Source organism: Pristiophorus japonicus, chromosome 2, assembly GCF_044704955.1.
Source record: "Pristiophorus japonicus isolate sPriJap1 chromosome 2, sPriJap1.hap1, whole genome shotgun sequence".
Lineage (NCBI taxonomy): Eukaryota > Metazoa > Chordata > Chondrichthyes > Pristiophoridae > Pristiophorus > Pristiophorus japonicus.
This window is the reverse complement of record NC_091978.1, coordinates 188,845,830-188,871,968: the sequence shown is the minus strand read 5'-3', so window position 1 is coordinate 188,871,968 and position 26,139 is coordinate 188,845,830. Positions and strand designations below refer to the sequence as shown.

Genomic DNA, 26,139 nt, shown 5'->3' with positions numbered 1-26,139 from the left:
TATCCACATTATACTGCATCTGCCATGCATTTGCCCACTCACCTAACCTGTCTAAGTCACCCTGCAGCCTCTTGGCATCCCCCTCACAGCTCATACCACCTCCCAGTTTAGTGTCATCTGCAAACTTGGAGATATTACACTTAATTCCTTCATCCAAATCATTGATGTATATTGTAAAGAGCTGAGATCCCAGCACTGAGCCCTGCGGCATTCCACTAGTCACTGGCTGCCATTCTGAAAAGGACCTGTTTATCCCAACACTCTGCTTCCTGTCTGCCAACCAGTTCTCTATCCACATCAGTATATTACCCCCAATACCATGTGCTTTGATTTTGCACACCAGTCTCTTGTGTGGGACCTTGTCAAAAGGGCAGGATAATTGCTTCCAATGAACAAGTATTACAGTAGTATATGCAGGAATTTATTGTGTAAGTAAGTGGTGAGCATTCTGGGTAGAAAGAACTTACACAAGAAAGAGTGTGCAGATGAAGAGCTAAATTGTTGATACAAATCATATAGGGCAAAAATTGGAATCAATTTAAGTTAGATTTGCAGTGGGTCAAGCTAGTCTGTTGAAAAGTGTTCATGACCAAATTTTTATTGCTGATCATTAAATTATCGCGCAGGGTTTTCAACTTCAGTGGGTGCAAAACTGAGGGTAGTGGATTGGCCGTCCATTGTACATCTCACCCAATTCTCTTTTCATTGAAGTCAAAGGAATGGAAAATCGGCGGGGTGTATAGTGAGTGGACAATCTGTTGCCATCCAATTTTACACCCCCATCAAAGTTGAAAGTTCCACCCATACTGTTTAGGGTAAAGAAAGAAATGTAAGTAAAATAATAAGCTGAAATAGGGTTAGCAATGTTCAAAAAGATACATTTGTATATCTTTATCCAAACAAATGAATACTGGGGTAAAGCTGCCGAGCTAATAGCAAGCTGTTAAATCCACAGGTCCTTTAAAGGCTCTCCTGCCTGCAGGTCCACCTGAGACCTCCTTACCAACATATTTCATTGGATGTGCTGAGGACTCGGCGTCCAGCATGTCCACAGGCTTTAAAATTATATTACATCTTTCCCCGCCCTCCTTTTACACATATGAATGAAGCTCCCATCTGCTTCAGACAGGACCTTCAGACACTCGTTCCAGGCCTAACCAAAAGACTCAGCAGAACCCAAAACTGGTACGAATCTGGCAGAATTGATTTCCACTGGTTTTCCTGGCCTCTGCTGTCTCATTAGGATTCTCAAATGATCCAGAAACATAGAAACATAGATATTTACAGTGCAGAAGGAAGCCATTTCGGCCCATCATGTCCACATGGGCTGACAAAGAGCCGCATGACCCTTGGTCAGCAGCCCTAAAGGTTACATATAAACCTATGAACAATGATGGAAAGGCAAAGAGCACCCAGCCCAACCCGTCCGCCTCACACAACTGCGACACCCCTTACACTGAAACATTCTACACTCCACCCCAACCGGAGCCATGTGATCTCCTGGGAGAGGCAAAAACCAGATAAAAACCCAGGCCAATTTTGGGAGAAAAAAATCTGGGAAAATTCCTCTCTAACCCATCCAGGCGATCGAAACTAGTCCAGGAGATCACCCTGGCCGTATTCGATTCCCTGCAGTACTTACCATTATATCTGCGCCGTCCAACAAAAGGTCATCCAGTCTAATCTCAATTACCAGCTCTGGGTCCGTAACCCTGCAGGTTACGGCACTTTAAGTGCCCAAACAACAATCTCTTAAAAATGGTGAGGGTTTCTGCATCCACCACTCTTCCAGGCAGTGAGTTCCAGATCCCCACAACCCTCTGTGTAAAGAAGACCCCCCTCAAATCCCCTCTAAACCTTCCACCAAACACCTTAAAACTATGCTCCCTTGTAATAGACCCTTCCACCAATGGAAATAGGCCCTTACTATCCACTATGTCCAGGCCCCTCAATATTTTGTACACCTCGATAAGGTCTCCTCTCAACCTCCTCAGTTCCAATGAGAACAAACCAAGCCTATCCAATCTGTCCTCATAACTAAGATTCTCCATTCCAGGCAGCATCCTAGTAAATCTCCTCTGCACCCTCTCTAGTGCAATCATGTCCTTCCTATAATACGGCGACCAGAACTGCACACAGTACTCCAGCTGTGGCCTAACCAAAGTATTATACAATTTAAACATAACCTCCCTGCTCTAATATTCTATGCCTCGGCTAATAAAGGCAAGCATTCGTATGCCTTCTTAACCCCCTTATCCACCTGGCCTGCTATTTTCAGGGATCTTTGAATAAATACTCCAAGGTCCCTTTGTACGTCTACACTATTAAGTGGCCTACCGCTTAATGTGTATACCCTTTCCTTATTAGCCCTCCCAAAGTGCATCACCTCACACTTCTCTGAATTAAATTCCATTTGCCACTGCTCTGCCCACCTGACCAGTAGATTGATATCCTCCTGCAGCCCATGACTTTCCTCTTCATTATCAACTGCACAGCCAATTTTAGTGTAATCTGCAAACTTCTTAATCATACTCCCTATATTCAAATCTAAATCATTGATATATACCAGAAAAAGCAAGGGACCCAGTACTGAGCCCTGCGGAACCCCACTGGAAACATCCTTCCAGTTACAAAAACATCCATCAATCAGTACCCTTTGCTTCCTACCTCCAAGCCAATTTTGAATCCAACTTGCCACTTTGCCCTGTATCCCATGCGCTTTAACCTTCATGACCAGTCTACCATGTCATCATCATCATCATCATAGGCAGTCCCTCGGAATCGAGGAAGACTTGCTTCCACTCTTAGCATGAGTTCTTAGGTGGCTGTACAGTACAATACGAGAACCACAGTCTCTGTCACAGGTGAGACAGACAGTGGTTGAAGGAAAGGAGAGTCTGGTTTGCCGCACGCTCCTTCTGCTGCCTGCGCTTGATTTCTGCATGCTCTTGGCGACGAGACTCGAAGCTCAGCGCCCTCCGGGTGCACTTGCTCCACTTCGGGCGGTCTTTGGTCAGGGATTCACAGGTGTCAGTGGGGATGTTGCACTTTATCAGGGAGACTTTGAAGGTATCCTTGTAACATTTCCGCTACCCACCTTTGGCTCATTTGCCGTGGACGAGTTCTGAGTAGAGCACTTGCTTTGGGAGTCTCGTGTCTGGCATGCAAACTATGTAGCCTGCCCAGCGGAGCTGATCAAGTGTGGTAAGTGCTTCAATGCTGGGGATGTTGGCCTGGATGAGGACGCTGACGTTGGTGCACCTGCCCTCCCAGGGGATTTGTAGGATGTTACGGAGACATCATTGGTGGTATTTCTCCAGCGACTTGAGGTGTCTACTGTACATGGTCCACGTCTCTGTGCCATTACTACGACCCTGTAGACCATGAGCTTGGTGACAGTTTTGAGGGCCTGGTCTTCAAACACTCTTTTCCTCAGGCGGACGAAGGCTGCACTGGCGCACTGGAGGCGGTGTTGGATGTCGTCATCAATGCCTGCTCTTGTTGATAGGAGGCTCCCGAGATAAGGGAAGCGTTCCACGTTGTCCACGGCCGTGCCATGGATCTTGATGTCTGGGGGGCAATGCTGTGCAGCGAGGACAGGTAGGTGGAGGACCTTTGTCTTACTGATGTTTAGCGTAAGGCCCGTAATTTCGTACTCCTCAGTAAATACGTCGACTATGTCCTGGAGTTCAGCGTTTGTGTGTGCACAGACACAGGTGTCAACCACGTAATGTAGCTCGACAGCAGAGGTTGGGGTGGTCTTGGACCTGGCCTGGAGATGTCGAAGGTTGAACAGGTTCCCACTGGTTCTGTAATTTCATTCCATTCCAGCGGGGAGCTTGTCAACTGTGAGGTGGAGCATGGCAGCGAGGAAGATTGAGAAGAGAGTTGGGGCGATGACGCAGCCCTGCTTGACCCCGGTCCGGACGTGGATTGGGTCTGTGATGGATCCGTTGGTAAGGATCATGGCCTACATGTTGTCGTGGAGCAGGCGGACGATGGTGATGTACTTTTGGGGCATCCGAAACTGAGGAGGACGATCCATAGACCCTCGCGGTTGACAATGTCAAAGGCCTTTGTAGGGTCGAAAAAATCCATGTATAAGGGCTGGCGCTGTTCCCTGAATTTTTCCTGCAGCTGTCGCACTGCAAAAATCATGTCCGTTGTGCCCTGGAGGGGACGAAATCCGCACTGCGACTCCGGGAGGAGCTCACAGGGAGAAGACGGTTGAGGAGGACTCGAGCGACGACTTTCCCAGTGGCTGATAGCAGGAAGATTCTTCTGTAGTTGCCGAAGTTGGACTTGTCCCCTTTTTTAAAGATGGTCACGTGGGACCTTATCAAAAGCCTTGCTAAAGTCCATATACACTACATCGTACGCACTACCCTTGTCGACCCTCCTGGTTACCTCCTCAAAAAATTCAATCAGTTTAGTCAAAACACAATCTTCCCTTAACAAATTCGTGCTGACTGTCCCTAATTAATCCTTGCCTTTCCAAATGTAGATTTATCCTGTCTTTCAGGATTTTTTCCAATAATTTTCCCACCACTGAGGTTAAGCTGACAGGTCTATCCCTTTCTCCCTTCTTAAACACGGGTACTACATTAGCAGTCCTCCAATCCTCCGGCACCATGCCCAGATCCAAAGAGGACTGGAAAATGATGGTCAGGGCCTCTGCTATTTCCTCTTTTACTTTGCTCAACAGCCTGGGGTGCATTTCATCCGGGACTAGGGACTTATCTACTTTCAAAGCTGCTAAACCCCTTAATACTTCCTCTCTCACTATGTTTATTTCATCCAGAATATCACACTCCTCCTCGATAGCAGTATCTGCATTGCTCCTTTCCTGTGTGAAAAGAGATGCAAAGTATTCATTAAGAATCTTACCAACATCTTCCGCCTCCACACAAAGATTACCCTCATGGTCTCTAATAGGCCCTACCCTTTCTTTAGTCACCCTCTTACTCTTAATATATTTATAGAACATCTTAGGGTTTTCCTTAATTTTACTAGCCAAGAATTTCTCATGCTCTTAGCATTCCTAATTTTGCTTTTTAATTTTGCCTCTTAACTTTCTATAGTCCTCTAAAAATTCTATAGTATTTAGCCGTTGGTATGTGACGTAAGTGTCCCTTTTTTTCTTAATCCTCCTCTATAAGTCCCGAGACATCCAGGGGGCTCTAGAATAATTTTTCCCAGCCTTTTTCTTTAAGGGCACATGATTGGCCTGAGCCTTCCGGATCTTCTCCTAAATGCCTCCCACTGTTCCGACACTGATTTACCCACAAGTAGCTGTTTCCAATCCACTATGGCCAAATCACTCTAACTTAGCAAAATTAGGTTTTCCCCAATTCGGAACTTTTATTCCAGGTCCATCCTTGTCCTTATCCATAACCAACTTGAATCTGACTGAATTATGGTCACTGGCACCCAAGTGCTCTCCCACTAATACCCTTTCAATCTGCCCAGCTTCATTCCCCAAAACTAAATCCAAGACCACCCCCTCTCGTGTTGGGCTTGCTACATACTAACTACACCCTCTATACCCTTCACACTATATTTGTCCCAATCAATATTTGGATAGTTAAAATCCCCTACTATTACTACCCTATGGTTTTTGGACTTCACAGCAATTTGCCTACATATTTGCTCCTTTATTTGGGGGTCTATAATACACGCCTAGCAGTGTGATCGCCCCTTTCTTATTGTTCAGTTCGACCCATATAGCCTTATTTGATGATCCCTCTAACATATCATCCCTCCTCACCACTGTAATAGTTTCCTAAACCAGTACTACGACCCTCTCCCCCGCCCCCCCCCCCCCCCCCTCTATCTTGTCTAAAAATCCTGTAGCCAGGAATATTGATCTGCCAAACCTGCCACTCTTTTAGCCATGTTTCTGTAATGGCTATAATGTCATACTCCCAAGTGTCTACCCTTGCTTTTAGCTCATCTGCCTTATTCGCTATACTCCTTGCATTAAAGTATATACCATTCAGCACAGGAAGACCTACTTGCTTACTACATACTAAGCCCTTTTTCCTCAGTCTTACAGATTCGCTTTCTGGATTCTTGCTGTCTAATTTCTGCTTTACTTCCTTCCCTTTCAATTTGTTCTCAGATTCCCATCCCCCTGCCAAGCTAGTTTACACTCTCCCCAACAGCACTAGCAAAACTCCCCGCGAGGATATTGGTCCCGGCTCTGTTGAGGTGTATCCCGTCCGGTTTGTACAGGTCCCATCTCCACCAGAAGCGATCCCAATGCCTCAAGAATTTCAAGCCCACCTACACCAATTTTCCAGCCACGAGTTCATCCTCTCTATCTTTCTATTCTTATACTCATTAGCATGTGGCACTGGTAGTAACCCGGAGATTACTATCTTTGAGGTCCTACCCTTTAATTTTCTTCCTAGCTCCCTGAATTCTTGCTGTAGGACCTCATCCCTCATCTTATCTATGTCGTTGGTCCCGATATGGACCACGACTTCTAGCTGTTTACCCTTCCCCCCCCCCCCCCCTCCAGAATGCCCTGCGTCTGCTCTGTGACATCCTTGATGCTGGTACCAGGGAGGCACCAAACCATTTGGGAGTCACATCTACGGCCGCAGAAACGCCTGTCTCTTCTCGTAACTATAGAGTCCCCTATCACTAGGGCTCTTTTATTCTTCGTCCCTCCCCCCTGTGCAGCTGAGCCACTCGTGGTGCCTTGGAATTGGCTCTAGCTGCACTCCCCAGAGGCACTATTGTCCTTACTGATGCTCAGAAGTGAATATCGGTTTGAAAGTGAAATGGACCCATGGGGGAACTCCTGAGATACCTGCCTAGCACACTTACTATGTCTGGTGGTCACCTACTTCCCCTCTGTGTGCATGCCTTTAAGTTGCGGGACGACCACCTCCTGAAACGTGCTATCCATGTAGCTCTCAGCCTCGCGGATGCACCGTATTGACTCCACCCACTGCTGAAGCTGGCGACACCTCCTGCACACATGGTTGTCTAGGCTGTGTGAAGCATCCAGGACTTCCCACATGCCGCAGGATGTGCACTCCACGGGACTGAGCTGCACTGCCATCTCTCTAGTTAGAATTGTCTAGTTTAAAATCTAATTAAAAAGAAAGAGAGATAGATATTTACCAACTGACCTCACCGACCTCTGTGGCCTCCCGAACTCCCGACTCGCCGACCTCCCGACTCACTTGTCGATCTCCCGAAAGTGCCAGCAACATCACTGCTTGTGCCATATGAAACTTCACTCGAATCTCTCTGTTACAGTCAACCAAGGGGCAGCCCAAATAGCCATAATTCGCTAGTGGGCATGTATACAGCCAGTCTGAACATATACAGGAAAATGTATTAATTTTCATCCAACTGCGCTGCATGCAAAATAAGTCAAATTATCAAATATGTGCTTAAATTTTAGTTTATAACACAATCTATAATTAATAACTTGGCTCAGGTCTTGTTGGCAGTCGACGTGCTCAAGCTTATGATAGCAGTGCTGACATATTCGAAAGGCAATAGGAGGGGCCATAATAGCACTCCGCCCCAAGCAGGGCATACTTACCAATCGGAGATTAGAGCAATATTGAGGTTTTATTGTTGTTTTGGTGTCGGTGTTCCGGGAGGCTGCAGAGCCGAAGTGCCGTTATGTCAGGTCGGCCGCCACTCCGACTCATCAGCGCATCGTTGATGATGTCAGCGTGTCCCTCCCCTTCAGTTAAAGGGGATGGCTGCTGCAAACTCTGAAGCCACGTTACTGGCACCCACTGGGCCACCAGAGAGGGTTTCGGCTAGGCTAGCGACGTGGTACCCAAGAGGGGGTGCCAGGCTGCCTGTTGGCGGCCTGGCTCAACCCGTGGCTGCCATTGTTGGGCCGGCCTCGGAGTCGGCCGACAATTAAAAGTAAAATGGCGGCCGTGGCAGAGCGTCCTCCCCTTTAAGGACGGACGGCCGCCCAGGCACACACAGCTTCCCGCTGTGGAAAGCTATCAGTGACACCGGCCGGCGGCGGCGCCACTCCTACGGGGCAATTTCCCACACCGGGCAGAAAGGGGATCGTCGCTGGTCGGAAGGGGGTTGGCATGTGCCCGATGGGGCGGCTACATGGGCGACGGGGTGACGATCACCGCTGGCAAAAACATGGAGAGCAATTTATTAAATGTCAGTGACTCTGCGCCGATTAAGCGGTGAGTCCTTACCGACCCGTGGCCACCTCTTTGAGGCGGTCACGCTCTATAGAAAGGGGCAATTTCGGTCCTGGAGTGTCAATGTTGTTTGAATTTTTCTTTACAAAATATTTAGGTTGAACTGATTGCAAACATACTCAGACGAACTGTAGTCATGTCAAAAGTTCTCCTTTTACTTATAGTTATATTGGGCTAGAGTTTCCCTAACCTGTATTCCTGGCGCCCTCACCCGAGGTGCGCCGTTTTTGTCTGCCTCCAAGCGCGCCAAAAAAAGATGTCGGTATTCTGGCCGCTCCCCAGCCTCTCTTCGGTCGTGGTGCAGCGTGGCCCAATGGATTGGGGGCGGAGCCAGGTCCCAGCGCTGAAAACAGTGCCGGGACCTCTGCACATGCGCGCTAGAGTCTGCGCGCATGTGCAGTAGCTCCTGGCAGGCCGTTTCTGCAAACGCGCTGCAGGCTGTGTGGGAGGGGCCCGAAGCATGCCGTTCCTAGCCCTGGCCGAATGGGCTCCCTCATCGGCGGCTTGCTGCGTTCCCTAAGGTAGGAAATTCTATTTTTTATTTGTTATTTACTGATTGATTTTGGTGCTTTAAGTGCAGGATTCCTTCTATTTTTTTATTTGTTATTTATTGATTGGTTATTACTTTGGTCTTGGTGCTTTAGGTGCTGGATTCCTTCTATTTTATTAATTAATTGCATATTACTTTTTGTGCTTTGTTTATGCATGGTGGTGCTTTAAATGTAGTTACTTGCGCTGATTCCTTAACTCTAGGTAAGGTTTTTCTGTGCGGGCAGAAGTGGCAACATACACTGGCCTAAGTTAGTTTGGACCAACTTTTGCTGGCCAAACGCCTAAAACAGGGGTAAGTGGCTGGGAAAAAAAACTGAACAAAAAAAAACCTAACTAACTCACTTACACTGGCGCAAATTAAATGGCCAGAATTGCAACTAAAACGATAGTCCAGGAAAATAAAGTTGCTGCAAAAAAAAAAAGGAGCAACTCCTAACTCCTGGGGAAACTTGGGCCCATTATATCTTACTGTTCCTTATGTTTTTTGAATAATTTTTCTTCACTTTCTTAAACCTACTCTTAACCTCTTTTTTAAATTTCTCATATTATCCTTTATTTTTTTTCATTATTATTATAATCTTTATCAGGCTTTCTTCTTCAATTTTAATTGGTTTCTAACCTCTTTATCCATAGCATCATAAAACTACTAATTTACCACCTTAGTGCCTCTTGCGATAATGGGACGCTAACAACTTACCGACCAGCCGAGATGAACGACTCCCGCTAACTTGGCCAAGAGGTTTGCGGCACCGGTAACACTTTGCGCCACGATCTCCTGCGCCCAGAGATCGTGATGTCATTGCCATGCGCATCACCCCGGTAGCGCCCCGGACCCAAACTTAGGTTCTCTCCCCTGCAGCATCGCCAGGCAGCAACACCGACAGCTGTAGGAGGTGTTGTTCGGGAGGCCGAGAGCTTCGGAGATACAAGTAAAAGGGGATGTTTGTGCGGGTTGGAGAAAAATGTTAACAACGCAGAAAGTGATTTTATTCGATCAGTCCGGCATTCTACTGGACTGCTTGGGGCTGATCGAGCTGGATCACACTTGATTTAGCGCTCCACTTCCTTCCTGGAGTACAAACACCTAATTTAGAAAAAGCTGGGAATCATTAGCGCATGGCACTAATTTTCCCAGCTTTCAAAAGTTAACGCCCCAAACGGGGCGATACTGAATTTCTCCCTCCTAGCACTTTCCTTTTTGATGGAATATACTTAATTGTATGTATTCATTATTTTTTAAATCCCGCCATTGCTCTACAGTTCTGTTTACCAGTTTCTCCTTCCACTTTCATGAAAAATCAAGAAATCATCAACAAAGTCATGATACAAAGTGTAGCAAGTTCCCTTATATCGAAGTGCAGTCTCTGTTTCTCGACCACCATTTGGTGGATTTACTACCACTCGTGTAATAGGTCATGTAATTTGCATAGACCAAGTAGCTAATGTGCATGGGTTAATGCAGTGATTTTGTATAAGATCGGCTTACATTTAATTGGATACTTTTAAGTTCCACTGATAGGATTAACAAAACCAAAGCTGAAAAGGTGGCTCAGCTAGCACTTTAGTAAATTAATCAGCAACTAAACATTTGGAGGATATCTGAATCAGAAGGGATATGCCACAGATTATAACATAAATAAATGTGGAATTAGGCAAACCTCTGGCTAATATTTTAGGAATTCCATAAATTTTGAAATTGCACCGAAGGACTGAAGAATATAGATTCTGATCATGATAGTTAAAGATGAAGTGAGGGATGAATCAAAATATTCTAAAGCAATTAGTCTAATATGAGTCATGGGGAAAATGCTGAAGAGCATTTTACAGGAAGCTATACATTCAGAGATATCTGAGCTGCCTCCTATAATTCCACTGCCCCTTTCAATTTGGTATCATGAGTAAATTTTACCATTTTGTATTGAATTTCTGAGTCCAAGTAATTTATGTAAACGAGAAGCAGTAATGGTCCCAATGCTTAGTCCTGGGACACCCAGCTCAGCATTTCTCCCCCCACTCTTGACAGAATTCCTCTAACGAGTACATGTTGCTTTCTACCATTCAGCCAATTTCTTATCCATTCCGACGGTTTACTCTGAATCCCCACATCTTTGAGTTTGATTCACAAGGGAGAATTTTAACTCCTGGATGGAAAGCCGGTGTAGCCCACTAGTCAACCACCCAGGAGGTGCTGCGAGAGGCCAGGTCCATTTTAGTGGCCAGATCTCATTTAACTGAAGCAGACAAGTTGCACATCTGAAATGAGCATCCAAGTTATCATCCGATAACTATTGCTTGCATTTTGTATGGTTTTCATCTATTCTCTGACTGCTCAGTTACTGTTACTGTACTAAAATTATTTTTGAATGTTAGCTTTGCCTCTGCTGTGCTTTCTTTTGATGGGTGTCTCCTTGCACCACTGATCACCCTTTAACTTATCTCTGCATTTTGTTTCATTCATTTCAATTAATCCCTTCCCCTTTCTCCCATTAAATGGAGATCTGTTCCTGCAGTGCTGATTAAACATGGATGGGATAAGTAATATGTTGTACTAGAAGAGTTAAAAAATTATATGTAAAAACATTAAAAACAAATGCCTTCAGATAGTGTGGCAGACTTTCTTTCAAGTATAAAGATTGCATGAATGTCAGGGAGGGAGGGTTTTATGCTCAGCCTGTCTAATTATTCTTCCATTTAAAGTAAGGAACAGAAAATCAGGCTGGCTTTGTTTTGGATGTACGATCCTTCCAACTGATTTTCCTCTATGCACTCTACCCATGTAATGCATTATGGTCAAGTACTAAACAGGAAGATCTGCACCACTATATATAAAACACTTGACTTCACTGGCGCATTTTAGTATTGGATCTGAAACCCCTTGTTGTAGTGCTACCATGTAATGTCCTCACCCCAATCCATCATTCTCTCTGTAAATTCATTTTGCCTATTTATTATTCTGTACATGTCAAGTGCTATGCACCATCTACTGGCACATTTTACACATTTTGGGGTGGAATTTCCGCAGGGTTCCCCCACTCTTGTCAACGGAAGGACCGCAGAAACCCAGCAAGAAATGGTGTAAATGTTTATACTCTTTTATTCTCCCAAATAATAGCTCTATAATTGTTGGTTGGTACAGAGTTACTTTCAATTCAGAAGGTTACAGCAAAAACATGTAAATAGCCTCTCATGTTTTGAGTATGTTGGAGCACGTGAAAAATTAGCTTTGCAAATCATATTTCATGAAAAAACAACACTAGCAGTTTTTTACTTCCTTTTTAGGGACAACATAAGGAATCAGAGTAACACATAGACTGCTTTACAGTGTTATTAAATTACTATTTTTTTCTTCATAACTCAGTTATTGAAGAATGTGTGGTAACTTAATCATGCTATGCTTTAGGCTCCAGCAAAAAAGTAGATGAATTGCTTGGTTGTGCTTTAAACATGCATGAATGTTCATGGAGGGCAAGTATTCAATTTGTCATACGTGCAAGCCTAAAAATTGCCGGAGTAGAAGGAAAGCATCAAATATAATTCTTATCTGTAACCAACACTTAACACGTTCCATGGAAGTGACAATGCAGCAGTTGCCATGGGAATAACTTAAAGTGTGACATTAGTATTGTTCATGATGCTGCAGAAAAATAGTGTTTTAATACAGATAATTTTAAGTCAACATAATCTAATTCTCACTGATATGTTTGGTTATAATTAGAAAAATGGCATTAACTGAGATCAAAATAAAATAAATAGGTGAACATGTATTCGCAAAAGTTAATTTCCATAAACTAATACAAATAAACAAATACATTTAACATTGTAATTCTGAAGAAGTCTGTGCACCAGGGAGACAACAGCAGAATGCATGGGTGTTGGGGTGACCACCATTAAAAGGGTAAGTAAAAATTTTAATGTAGAGCCATGAGGAGCAGAAATGCTCCACCTGGCTCTGGAGCACTCCTGTTAGCTGTTGCCAGCTGTGATCGGCCACCCTGCCACTGTCCTCCTCCTGCTCCTTTGAACAGTGAAAACATACGAAAAAAATGTTGCCTTCCTATACAATATCCTCAAATTTTCATTCATCCTTGCCACAAACCTTATACTAACATACAATGTAAACTACCCATCTATGCTAGAAAATTCTAATATTTTAGATACAAATACATTACAAATTGCATTTGGATTAGTGCACTAGAATATGTAAGTGTAGTCAACATGTATTCTTTTATGTGACAGCACTTTAAGACTCAGATTAAAATTACTTTTGAATTTTTATTGCAAAACAAATGCACTTTAATATAAATGCTGTATGATATTAGCTCCTCAGACTGTGGATTAACTGCTTACTGGTGCAAAGTACTTTTGTTCTTATCTGTCAATCTTGTCCTCCATGGAGTTCCAAAATTATTTTTCCGTGATACTGAAATAATTTCTTTTACTGACATAGGCAAAACTATTTTTAATTAAAGAAACATTGAAAGTGAAATGGTCCCTTTTTATAGCCCCTCCAGGGGGGCGCTATTGGGGCGCAAGGCAGTTTTGGCCCAGGGGAGGGGGGGGTGCTACCGCCTCCCGAGAAATTGCCCCGGAGGTTTGGGAGGCACTGTCCTGACAGCGCCGCACCCCAGGCCGCCGCGCAACTGGCGATGCCGCAATCACTAAGCACGACGACCCCTCTCCGTACCGCGCTGACCCCATAGCGCCCGCGGAGCAAATTGCCCTGCTGGGCACAAGGCTGGAGCGGGCGGATGTCAACGCCAGCTGAAGTTGGCAGACATCCGCTCCTGGGGCGCTGTTTAAAGGGGATGCCTGCAGCGCCCCGGGCCGCCATTTTTATTTGTCAGCTGACTCTTGGGTCGGTCCGACCATGGTGGCCCTAGTGTGGCCTCCATCGTGCAGCCCAGCACTCTGTCTTGGGTGCTGGGCTGCTGGCCCGGTCTCATGCTGCCCTGGTGGTCCAGTGGTGGCCACCAAAGTGCCATCAGAGTGTGCAGCGGCCTGCCCCTTTAATGGAAGGGGAGGGGTGTTGTAGCATGTTAACGCTATGCGGAGCACCAACATAGTGCTGGACTCAGCGCCGCCCCGGCACCGCCCCCAAAGGAAGCAGAATGCTGGAGACAGCGCTCCGCTTCCTTTGAGGGGCGGTAGGTCTAATTCCGCGTCGGGGTGGGGGGGGGGGGCGGGGTTTCCAGGCCAGGCAATAAAAATACCGGCCCCAGAAGGTTACCATCCCAGATTGTGCTGTGGGGCAATTTCACCCCCATTATTTGCTGATTAAGGGTTAATAATATGGAACTATTACTATTCTATGTCATAATGTATCAGTATCAGGATAATCAATGACATGAGGCCAAGTGCTTTAATGTAATTCCTCTGATGACATTGAGGGATGTGATGCTAAAAATAACATATGGTCTGAGCTTTATTCGAACATTAATGGGTCTGGATTTTGCGGTAGAAATAACAGCGAGGCTATCGGCGCTCACCACACTTGTGCAATGAAATGCTGAAATTAGGAATTTGTTGTCCGAGATGCCCTGCTCCTCCAATAGCTTCGCTATATGGGTACTTCACTGAGAGACTCGGCTTGAAACACATGGAAGGGCATGAAGTTGCAGTACTTATGTGATCGATAGATACCTACATAGCACGCCAGAAAAACTTGGGGGCTTGTCCATTCCAGTGTATGTAAATTTTTAACGGTGTGATAAGTCATAATTACTCCCAAACAATCTCTGTGACACTGAAAATTTACTTTTTCAAGCATGGAGTCTCATTCTTACCGATTTTAATGCAACTCCACAGCGTGCATGTGATGTCATTGACAGGCTTGGCTTCCAGTCGGGTGGGGAAAGCTGGACAAGATGCCGCAACCCCAGATAGATGCGAGCCCCATCCCGTAGGGTGGGTTGTCCGACCCCTGACCCCGAAAGGGGGGGGTTCTGTTCCCCGGCCCCGGGGGCAGTCTGATCTTTGATCGGAAGGGTTTGTATGGGGGGTGGGAGATGTGGTTTGTATGGGGCTCCTCCCCATCCATAAGGAGTGCCCCCCACGGCTGTCCTCACCTCACTGCAGCTGTCGGGATTCCCGAGATCCAAGAATCTTGGCCAGCTAATGTTAAACCTGCAAAGCAGGTTAAAGCCAAGGCTTTCAGCCTCATATTTAAAGTGCCAACCCATCTCCTGGGACCGGGTTGGCTGTCTGCCCCCCATCCCGCCTCCGTTAAAACCAGAAGTAGGTGGGTTGAAGTCGGGATTCAGATTTTTAACGCTTTAACCTCCCACCCGACCCCAAACACACGGTTTTTCATTTTCATGTTCAAATTCCCTCCGCATATCTCAAAGGATTCTTCAATCTGATTGTTTAAGGAGGCACACCATTGCTTGCCCTGTTCACAGGGGCCCAGATCCCCTGTGGAGGGCACCATGCTTTTTTGCCTCATTAATAACATCGTTCTAGTGCAAAAGCTTATAGAAAGTCTGTGGGTAAGTGTAAATGTAATGAACGGCTAATGTCACTCCTTTGCTGCTGATCACAAAATCCAAACCAGTATCTTCCTAAACAGAAGATTTGTTTAACCTTTTATATAAATTATTCTGATGTCATAGAAACATAAAAACATAGAAAATAGATGCAGGAGTAGGCCATTCGGCCCTTCTAGCCTGCACCGCCATTCAATGAGTTCATGGCTAAACATTCAACTTCAGTACCCCATTCCTGCTTTCTCGCCATACCCCTTGATCCCCCTAGTAGTAAGGACCTCATCTAACTCCTTTTTGAATATATTTAGTGAATTGGCCTCAACAACTTTCTGTGGTAGAGAATTCCACAGGTTCACCACTCTCTGGGTGAAGAAGTTCCTCCGCATCTCGGTCCTAAATGGCTTACCTCTTATTCTTAGATTGTGACCTCTGGTTCTGGACTTCCCCAACATTGGGAACATTCTTCCTGCATCTAACCTGTCTAACCCCGTCAGAATTTTAAATGTTTCTATGAGGTCCCCTCTCATTCTTCTGAACTCCAGTGAATACAAGCCCAGTTGATCCAGTCTTTTTTGATAGGTCAGTCCCGCCATCCCGGGAATCAGTCTGGTGAACCTTCGCTGCACTCCCTCAATAGCAAGAATGTCCTTCCTCAGGTTAGGAGACCAAAACTGTACACAATACTCCAGGTGTGGCCTCACCAATGCCCTGTACAACTGTAGCAACACCTCCCTGCCCCTGTACTCAAATCCCCTTGCTATGAAGGCCAACATGCCATTTGCTTTCTTAACCGCCTGCTGCACCTGCATGCCAACCTTCAATGACTGATGTACCATGACACCCAGGTCTCTTTGCACCTCCCCTTTTCCTAATCTGTCACCATTCAGATAATAGTCTGTCTCTCTGTTTTTACCACCAAAGTGGATAACCTCACATTTATCCACATTATACTTCATCTGCCATGCATTTGCCCACTCACCTAACCTATCCAAGTCGCTCTGCAGCCTCACAGCATCCTCCTCGCAGCTCACACTGCCACCCAACTTAGTGTCATCCGCAAATTTGGAGATACTACATTTAATCCTCTCATCTAAATCATTAATGTACAGTGTAAACAGCTGGGGCCCCAGCACAGAACCTTGCGGTACCCCACTAGTCACTGCCTGCCATTCTGAAAAGTCCCCATTTACTCCTACTCTTTGCTTCCTGTCTGACAATCAGTTCTCAATCCATGTCAGCACACTACCCACAATCACATGTGCTTCAACTTTACACATTAATCTCTTGTGTGGGACCTTGTTGAAAGCCTTCTGAAAGTCCAAATATACCACATCAACTGGTTCTCCCTTGTCCACTCTGCTGGAAACATCCTCAAAAAATTCCAGAAGATTTGTCAAGCATGATTTCCCTTTCACAAATCCATGCTGACTTGGACCTATCATGTCACCTCTTTCCAAATGCACTGCTATGACATCCTTAATAATTGATTCCATCATTTTACCCACTACCGATGTCAGGCTGACTGGTCTATAATTCCCTGTTTTCTCTCTCCCTCCTTTTTTAAAAAGTGGGGTTACATTGGCTACCCTCCACTCCATAGGAACTGATCCAGAGTCAATGGAATGTTGGAAAATGACTGTCAACGCATCAACTATTTCCAAGGCCACCTCCTTAAGTACTCTGGGATGCAGTCCATCAGGCCCTGGGGATTTATCGGCCTTCAATCCCATCAATTTCCCCAACACAATTTCCCGGCTAATAAGGATTTCCCTCAGTTCCTCCTCCTTACTAGACCCCCCGACCCCTTTTATAACCGGAAGGTTGTTCGTGTCCTCCTTCGTGAATACCGAACCAAAGTACTTGTTCAATTGGTCTGCCATTTCTTTGTTCCCCGTTATGACTTCCCCTGATTCTGACTGCAGCGGACCTACGTTTGTCTTTACTAACCTTTTTCTCTTTACATATCTTTTTTTTTTTCTTTTTTTTTTGTAACTATGGTTGTCATAGTTTAAAGATACACAGTGCATGGTACTAGTTAATCTTTTCAATATGTACAACTGAATCTCACTACAGACATACAAAGGATTGAACTTTTACCACACCCGTGATGGTGTCCACCATAGTTACAGAAAAACAGTTGGTCTAGGATGCACAAAATCATACTTGTGCCAACTGTGGCTCAGTGGTAGCATATACATCTCCGAGTCAGAAGGTTGTCAGTTCATGTCCCACTCCAGAGACTTCAGCACAAAATCTAGCCTGACACTCTAGTATTTCAGCCGTCTTTCAGATGAGATATTAAACCGGGGCCCCGTCTGCCCACTCAGGTGGACGCAAATGATCCCATGACATTATTTCAAAGAAGAGTAGCGGAGTTCTCTTCGGAGTCCTGGCCAACATTTATCCCTCCAGCAACATCACTAAAAAATGATTATCTGGTCATTACCACATTGCTATTTGTAGGACCATGCTGCTTCTTCTTAGGCGGTCCCTCGTATCAAGGATGACTGGCTTCCACCAAAAAGGAATGAGTTTGCAGGTGTTTCAATTAAGGACCTGATATTCCAGATTCAGAACTGTATATTGAAAGTTGGAAGATGCCTGAGTGTGGATTTTGTTAACATTTGGTGGCCTTTGCACACCAGCCACCACATGGGCTTGACAGAGCTCGGTCTTGGTTCAGTAGCAAGGATTAACCTAGACGACTGGAGACCAGCTCTGCTGCATGGACCTAGTGTGCACACATATTGCAGTGTGGGCTGGCCCGTGCTGCCTCTGGGCCCCAAACTCATGCCTCTCCTGCAATCTCTCACCGCTTCTTCGCCCCGACCTCGCCGCTTATGCTGTACCTGCCCACGCTCCAATCAGCGACCTGGATTATGGTGATGTCCAATCCAGTCGCCCTCGTCACAGTCCTCGCCCTCCCAGACCGGCTCACACTGTTCCCTCTACTGGCATGCTCCTTTTATGGACCTGACCTGACGCAGATGGTTCCTGACTCACACACACACAGACTCACATACACACTGACTCTCAATCTTCAGGTTTAGTCCTCTGACTGTGAGTGAGTGCATGTCTATTGGTTTGTGAGTGTATGTGTGAGTGAGTTTGTGTATTGCTCAGTGTGAGTGTGTGTGTGTGCTATGCACAAATTGGCTGCCATGTTTCTGACATTACATCAGTGCCTACGCTGAATAAGTACTTCATTGGCTGCAAAGTGCTTTGGGACATCCTGAGGTTGTGAAAGGTGCAATTGAAATGCAAGTCTTTATTTTTCTTTTAGTTCACATGGTAGGGGTGAAATTGGTGAAGGGTGATAGCGTAAAATGGACAACAGTGAATCGGCAGCCCGTTTTAGACCCTGCCTAATTATCTTTACCATTGACTTCAAGACCAATTTCACCTCTGCTACTAAATGGAGGGGAGATACTTGCCCACATGGAGTGAGAATTAATCACTGCCTTGCAATCCTTAGCATCAAGTTGTTCCAAAACATGTATTAGATAATAGGGACACTTGGCTGTGCCATACAGTATAGATGGATAGATGGATCAGCTTCATAAGGCATTTAAGGATAGAAGTTATTATTAGTGAGGATAAGAGACAGATGCTTACCATGTTTGTATAACATTCCTGTGTCACTAGTTCAACAGAGCCATGAATCTTTTTCTTAAATGGAAATATTGTCTGAAGTAGAGTGTTAGGCAAAACAAGGAGAAGTTTACTTTGTATCCAAGTATGTGGTCCCGAACCTGGGAATGCTTGTTATTTCTTGATGTTGGTTGCCCAGATAGAAAATTCCATTTTGCAAAACCAGTGTCTTTCATTCTGAGTAGCACAAAATTCATGAAAAAATTAGAATAGATGAAAATGTAGGGCAGGAAAGGAAGAAAATGCAAGGAAGAAGAAAAAGATTTTGAGGATAAAAAGATGACAAAATTAAATTATGAAAAATCCTGGATCTTTTACTAAATTGAATTTAAAAGTCATGGCTGGAAAGTCACAGTATAGACATGCAGTAGGGTTATATTTATATTCATTGTAGTGTCCAAAATCTGCTTTAAGCAGGATATCTCATTGTAGTTGATTAATTGCCATTAACATCAAACAGCAGTTGTTTCAATTTCAAATTTATATAGAGGAAAAAGTGTTAAATGAGTCAATTGGATAATCTTGCCTTACTATTTCATCATTGTAATACTAAGGTAAAAGGAACATCCATTTATAATTTGGTTGTGCAAAAATTCTGTGAAGAAAATAACTCATTGAAATATACTGTAACCCAAAAATCTGCAGTGAAGAAGCAAGCGTGATCTCTCTGTAATCACTATGTGCTTTGTGTGTTGCCCAAAACATGCGCATGTCTCAAGATCTATTATGTGATACTCATAAATGTAACTTATTGTCTAGAAAAGCTTCTTAATGCAAGGATGTACCAGTATATGCCAGTAAGTAATTCTTCCTGCAATGCAGTTATTGAAAAACCAAGAAATGTAACCACTTTGTCCTCCAACTTCAAGCATAGTGAACACAAAAGAGAATAGGGTGCCCATTCTTTTATAGAATTCGAACAATTTGATAACTGGGATAATTTGAATTGAAAACATGTGGTCTTGTTTCTACACTGTTTTTCAAAGCTTAACTTATTGAAACATTTCCAACCCTGCAATATACAAAACACATAGATGTAATTAGATTGCATTACCATACAAGGTTATTGTTACCCCTTGATCTAGATGGAGTTTAAGGTTTCATAATATCTGCAGTAAATTTGCTTCCAATTTGCCAATGCGATTACTATTCATTAGCAATAATTTACTTGTCAAGAATCTGTGAAGATGTTAATTTAAAGTATTTTATGAACATTCAGTTCTTTTGGAAGGGGAAAATTACAATTTTATGAGTTAGCCTCAAATGGGTCATTTATTAGTGAGAGACAGGCATCTGATTCACATAATTGAGCAATGACTGCATGGATAGAAATAGACGACATTGTCTTCCGTGAGAAGCCTTTTGTTCAGAGCAGTAGCCACCTGATTGTTTAGATGGGAGGATAAAACAAATCATTCTTTCTACTTTGTTTCTACTTGCTTTTAGTATACTTAGCAAATTAGATGCAAACAAAATGAGTTCCGCCCATTGCAGCAACAGTCAGAGAGACACCAGCTTACATAAATATAAAGCAAAACTATGCAGTAAGCATTTGCAATACAGGTGGCACTGTTGGGACAATTGTAAAACAGGCATATGTGACTCTGTTGGCAAAGTTGGCACAGATGGCACACTGAGAACTTTAGAACAGATGGGAAATTTGGCATGGTGACATAGCAGGTCTGGCTGGGAAAATTTCCACAGATGGAATAATCGTCACTAAAAGGATTAGATGGTACACGTGACACCAACAGGGCCACAAAAATATGTAGTCTCCTCCAAAACACTTGCAATAATTGCAGTGTGATTTGATGCATTTTTATTTTGTTTAGTGCTATGGCCTACTTCAACTAACCTGCAATAAAAATAGTTTTGCACATTACATACATATGGGGGTGAATTTCCACAGGGTTTCTCCCATTCTTTCACCATAACTGTGATGGAAGAGTAGAGATAATCCCTCAACATTACTTAAATGACGTTTTTCTTGTGGTTCTTCCGTTAAAGTTACGGCGGACAAATTGGAAAAACCCTGCGGAAATTCACCCATATAATTTTTATTAGTTGGCAACCGATGACCATCTAATCTGGTCAGGATTCTAAGAAAAAATAAATCTAGCCACTTTGTTTGAATCAGTAAAATGCAATCAACTTTACCGATTCATAATGGTATCTATACTGATTTATGATGCAAATGATTGCATTTGACCATGCATCACCAATGTAAGTAACAATGGGACATAAATTGTGGCCTCTCCGGGTGGGTACGATGTGCGCTCACATCCGAAGAGGCCTCGCAAATGCTGGTTCTTGGCTGGCACTGCGCATGCGCCAAGAACCGGCATTTGTGATCTGTTAAAAGACAGATTGCACACTTCCCTGGGAGAAGGACATTCATGCGCAGAGATTTGGGCTATTTGCCTAACTTCTGCCAAGCAAATGTCCTTCAAATTCTTCGTAAGAGTTTTAAAACATAGAAAAATTAAATTTTATCACTCATTTTTATATTAAAACCACTGTCCATTAAGGTAAGTTTATTTTTAACCCTATTAAAAAAATAATTTTTTTTTTTTGAAAACATTTAATTCAATTTGAATTAATTTTAAATGTGAGTTTTTTAAAAAATTCTGTTGTGTTTCTGTGCTTTTGGGGGGGTATTCTCATTGATAGTAATGGGAGCTCATACAGTCGGAGCTCCCATTATTATCAATGAAAATATTCCATGTCCATTGGTGGTCCAGACTCACGTGAACCCAGGTTGCATTTACGTTCCTGCGATGTGTGAGCTGATGCTGGGCTGCGCAGTTAGGCCTTGGACCATAAGTATGTGTCTTCTGGGACCATCAGGTACTTTCGGGAAAAAAACTTTGGTTGGAGACCTCTGCCCGCAAGAAGCCTCCGACCTCAATTTTTGGGCCAATATATTCACCAAAGGTGCTGTCAATTTGTACAATAGAAGGTCCATGTATGGTGGGTTTGGATCAATTTGTGAAATGAGACTAAAATGGACCACTGCTCCAAATTCTAATAGATTTGCTACTTAGAAATCTAGGTTAAGGGCTAAAGTCCATTATTCAGAACACCACCAAAGTTGAGAAAAGGTGGTGAGGCAAATCATAAAATAGTGATTAGGGGAGCTAAGTTTGGGTTTTAAAAACAGTTATATTGTATAAGGAAGAAAAGACACAGAAAGATAAAGAACTACACAGCCATGATTAAAATACTTTAAGCTATTATCATAAACAGTCTTGTCACATGGCCTAGTTGAATTATCTGTAAATTTTGAAATTTACTCAAATAACTAAAATTAGCTATCCACAAAAATATAAGCCATATTAAAATGTTTTATTCATTTTTTTCTATAAGAAGTACCATTACATGTCACCAATCAGTGCGCTGATTTTAACTTTCAGTGATGGTGAGGAATATTGGGCGGCTTGTATAACGGGCGGATGATCTGCAGCTGCTCATTGTTTGCCACTGAAAGTTAAAATCAGCCCTTTTGTGTCATCTGAATTGAGAAGGTTAAGAGAATTAAGTGAATATTATATGGTGGGACTAGCTAGTAATGCACCAGAAAAAAGCTATACACCGAAGGTACTATTGTGAAGTTGTCTTCAAAATATAGAATGATTGAAGAGAAACTGCTAGAACATGAATGTAACAACAGACAAGTGAAATAATCAAAATTAATTATTGTGTCAGATTATGAATAGCTATACGTTGGGAATGGCTCTTGTGACAAAATAATTTTTATAGAAGGAGCTGTTACAAATGTCCCGTTACAAAGGTGCAATGTCCCGAATCTGGAACTCCGAAAACCGGAATTATTAAAAACTGTACATTTTGCGCATAACTGATGGAGTTGTCCGGAATCCGGAATTATTGTCCGAAAAATTGACATTTTGGAGGCAAAACCCAAAATCTGGCATGCATCCGGTTGAGGATTCCGGATTTCAGACAAGAAAATCATGTCTGAAATCCGGAATCCTCGATAACCGAATCCGTGCCGGATTTTGGGTTTTGCTAGATTTTGGACCTCGCCGCTCAAAACTCGGCACGGATTTGGTCGATGATTCCAGATTTCAGACTATTGATTTTCTTGTCTGAAATCTGGAAAGAAACAAAAATCGGCATGGATTCAGTCCCGAGGATTCCGGATTTCAGATGTTCTACCTGTGGTGACATTCACTGCTCGACTATAACAATTGAGCATGTTCATTCAGTGTTTCAGCAGGGCTCCATTTTATTCACTATAGAACATTTAGATTTACATTGTGGATTTGATTTTGTAAATACAGCTATGACACTTACAATCATGTTTCTTCTAGCCTTTCCGTCGAGTGACTTTCTCTGTGGTGAGTCAGCCTCAGGATCCACATCAGGGGTCCTTACAGAGCTGTTATGACAGCGGCTTGGAGGAATCGGAAACTCCCAGCAGCAAGAGTTCATCAGGACCAAGACTAGGCTCGCTCCCACTTCCGGAAGACAACTATGAGAGGACCACACCTGATGGCAGCGTTGGTGAGGCAGAGCATATGGAAAATGGTAAGGTCATAAAACCACTTTTCGCTAAACCACTAATTGCATTAATATTAATGCTTGAGCCTAGTTTTCACAGATAATAACATGAGCACTTAATGCAGAATTCAAAGTACAGACAGCATAAAACATTTTTTAAACTGAATGCATTTATATTTCTCCATGAATAAAATAGAATTACTGCTTCCACATCAAATCAACAATTTACTCTTGCAGAATCGACACATGCATTTTATGCAGCTGTTGATCTGGAAACAGTTTTATTTTAATTTTAATTTTTCTATCTCAATTTTTCCCACCAATTTTCTTTTCCCTTTCTCTCCTAAAGGTATTGACTCTTTGGTGCAAAATGTGTCTACAGACACTGGTTGAACTCTGCTGCCTTGCTCATGTGGTCATTATTCATGTGTGACTCTGGACAATGAGGGGTGACTATCGGACAGCCGACTGATGGAATGTACCAGTCAGCTACCTAATCCTGTCAGTGGGAGGCCTGTACCATTTTGAGGGCTGGGCCTCATTACCATGCTACTGGCAAACTGTGGGCGCCCCATTGAAGCTTGCTAGCTTTGGACTGGTGCAATATTGGGCGGTCCAGAGGCTCACGTGGCAGACAGGATAATAGGTTGTGGGGGTGGGGGGTGATTGCGGAGGGGCAACTCAGGGCAGCAGAGACCCATATTATTCTTGTGGAACCTAAAGGAGCACTCCTGATTCTTCTAGCTCCACAAAAATAGTTTTACATTTATTTGGTGCCTCTTCTGCTGCACTGCCCAGTAAATCTAGGTGGAGGTGAGTGCCGCATGCTCCCTCTCAGTTGTCTGTCAACATTTTAATCAGGGCCCTATGTATGTCATACGACCATGATTTGCATATTGAAAGGATCTATCCTCGAAACAGGCAGGTGCTTCAGCCGCACAATAGATGGTCCTTTAAGGATGGCGGTGGCTGGAGTACCCATCGTAAATTGGGTGGTAAGTCGTTTTCGGCTAAAATCTACCCTGTGTCGGCAGGCTATTTGACCACATTATCTAATACAACCAAGCACAAGTTTGTTCTCACATGATGAATGCACATGTGCACTTCTAGCTGGGGTACCTTAATAGCCTTTAACTATTGTTTTATCTGCCTCTTCAATTGTGGTACTGCCTTATAACGTTCTCTTCAGCTTTTATTGTTCTATCAAATATGATTTAAGCTGTGTTGTTAAATAAATATTTAAAGGTTATTCACTACTGGAGGAAAATAATTCTCACATTAACAACTGACCTGTGAGCTATCTAGTATATTATAGCTAGACTACCCAAGGATTTCTGGAAAATGTATGTTACGTGCTGCATTACCATTGGAAGTCCTTTTTCTGGCCTTCACAAGAAGCACTGCTGGTGAAATTAAGTTCAAGTCACTGTTTGGCCAACAGGATATATTTTGCTGTGTAAGAGAACTGACCTGAGTAATCATTTATGCCCTTGTTTAAAGATATATTGATGCTAAAGAAAGTTAAATCAATCAGTATGCCAGGAGGCAAGCATCTATGCCGTGCATAAACAAGCCAGGTTGCAGCTGTCAGCAGTTACTGAAACTCTATGGTCAGAGCTTCCACTAAGCTGAGCATTAGGATTAATTACATGAAATAAAAAAGACCGATTCTGCTGCTGCTGTTGTCTTGCTCTCAGATACATATTTCATTATTATGAAAATACCAGAGACTTAATTTTATTATGTATGTGCCAGTTGTTTTGTAGAGGGAAAATGCCTTTTCCCTAAAAAGCAATTTTCCTTCCTTTGCAGAACTCCTCTGAAAACTGTATTATTCTTTATGGGGAAAAAAAGTTATTTTCTGAACAATAGAAAGCTGCCATAGTCAATGCTATTTATAATCCTCTTCTCCCTCTTTACCCCAGTGGCCTCTGCAGCAGATGTTTTAGTTACCTTGGCCTGGAAATTATCTTATACTTAACTCGTTTGTATCAAATTCCTTTGCTCGCTATTTTAAATGGAGGAGTTAACCCATTTAAAATGAAGCACGGAATGAAAAGGTTTAATATCTCTTCTAAAGTAGTGGACAGAGGAATTTGATGTAAAAGTGTTAAGTGCTTGCACAATAAAATCGCACAGCATAATTTCCATGCTATTATTTCCTCTGGTATATCGTATTTCAACCTTTGCCTAATGTTTTACTCGACTATTTTCTATTATTTTATCAAATAAGCTGTCTGACACTCCAATTTGCTAGTCAGTTTTGTTCGGGCTCAATCAGCCTAGTAAATGGAATGCATTGCAATAGCAGAGAATTGCACCTCAGGGTAAAATATAAACGGTGGCTCTTAAAATCGAAATCTCATTTCCATCATAGAATTAGAATCATAGAATTGTTACAGCATGGAAAAAGGCCATTCAGCCCATACCGGCTCTCTGCAAGAGCACCTCAGCTAGTCCCACTCCCCCACCCTTTCCCTGTCGACCTGCAAAATGTTTTCTTTCAGGTACCTATCCAACTTATCTTTGAAAGCAGTGATTGAGTCTGCCTCCACCACAGGCAGTGCGTTCCAGATCCTAACCACTCGCTGTGTAAAAAAGTTTTTTCTTATGTTGCCTTCAGTTCTTTTGCCAATCACCTTAAATCTGTGTCCTCGGGTTCTCGACCCTTCTGCCAATGGGAACAGTTTTTCTCGATGTACTCTGTCCAGAACCCCTAAAGAACCTAT

At 43.4% G+C, this 26,139-nt stretch overlaps 1 protein-coding gene across 8 annotated transcripts in view; it reads left to right on the top strand.

The window, feature by feature from the left end:
• The window catches only part of pcdh7b (protocadherin 7b), a 581,399-nt gene that overhangs the window by 197,594 nt on the left and 357,666 nt on the right, over positions 1-26,139 (top strand). For 7 of the 8 annotated variants that reach the window (XM_070870566.1, XM_070870585.1, XM_070870597.1 and 4 more), the window contains exon 2: positions 23,221-23,437. In XM_070870566.1, the coding sequence (XP_070726667.1) occupies positions 23,221-23,437 (217 nt within the window). Of the gene's footprint in view, positions 1-23,220; positions 23,438-23,759; positions 23,910-26,139 lie in introns of those variants that run through there. The other variant, XM_070870592.1, reaches the window with a different exon arrangement.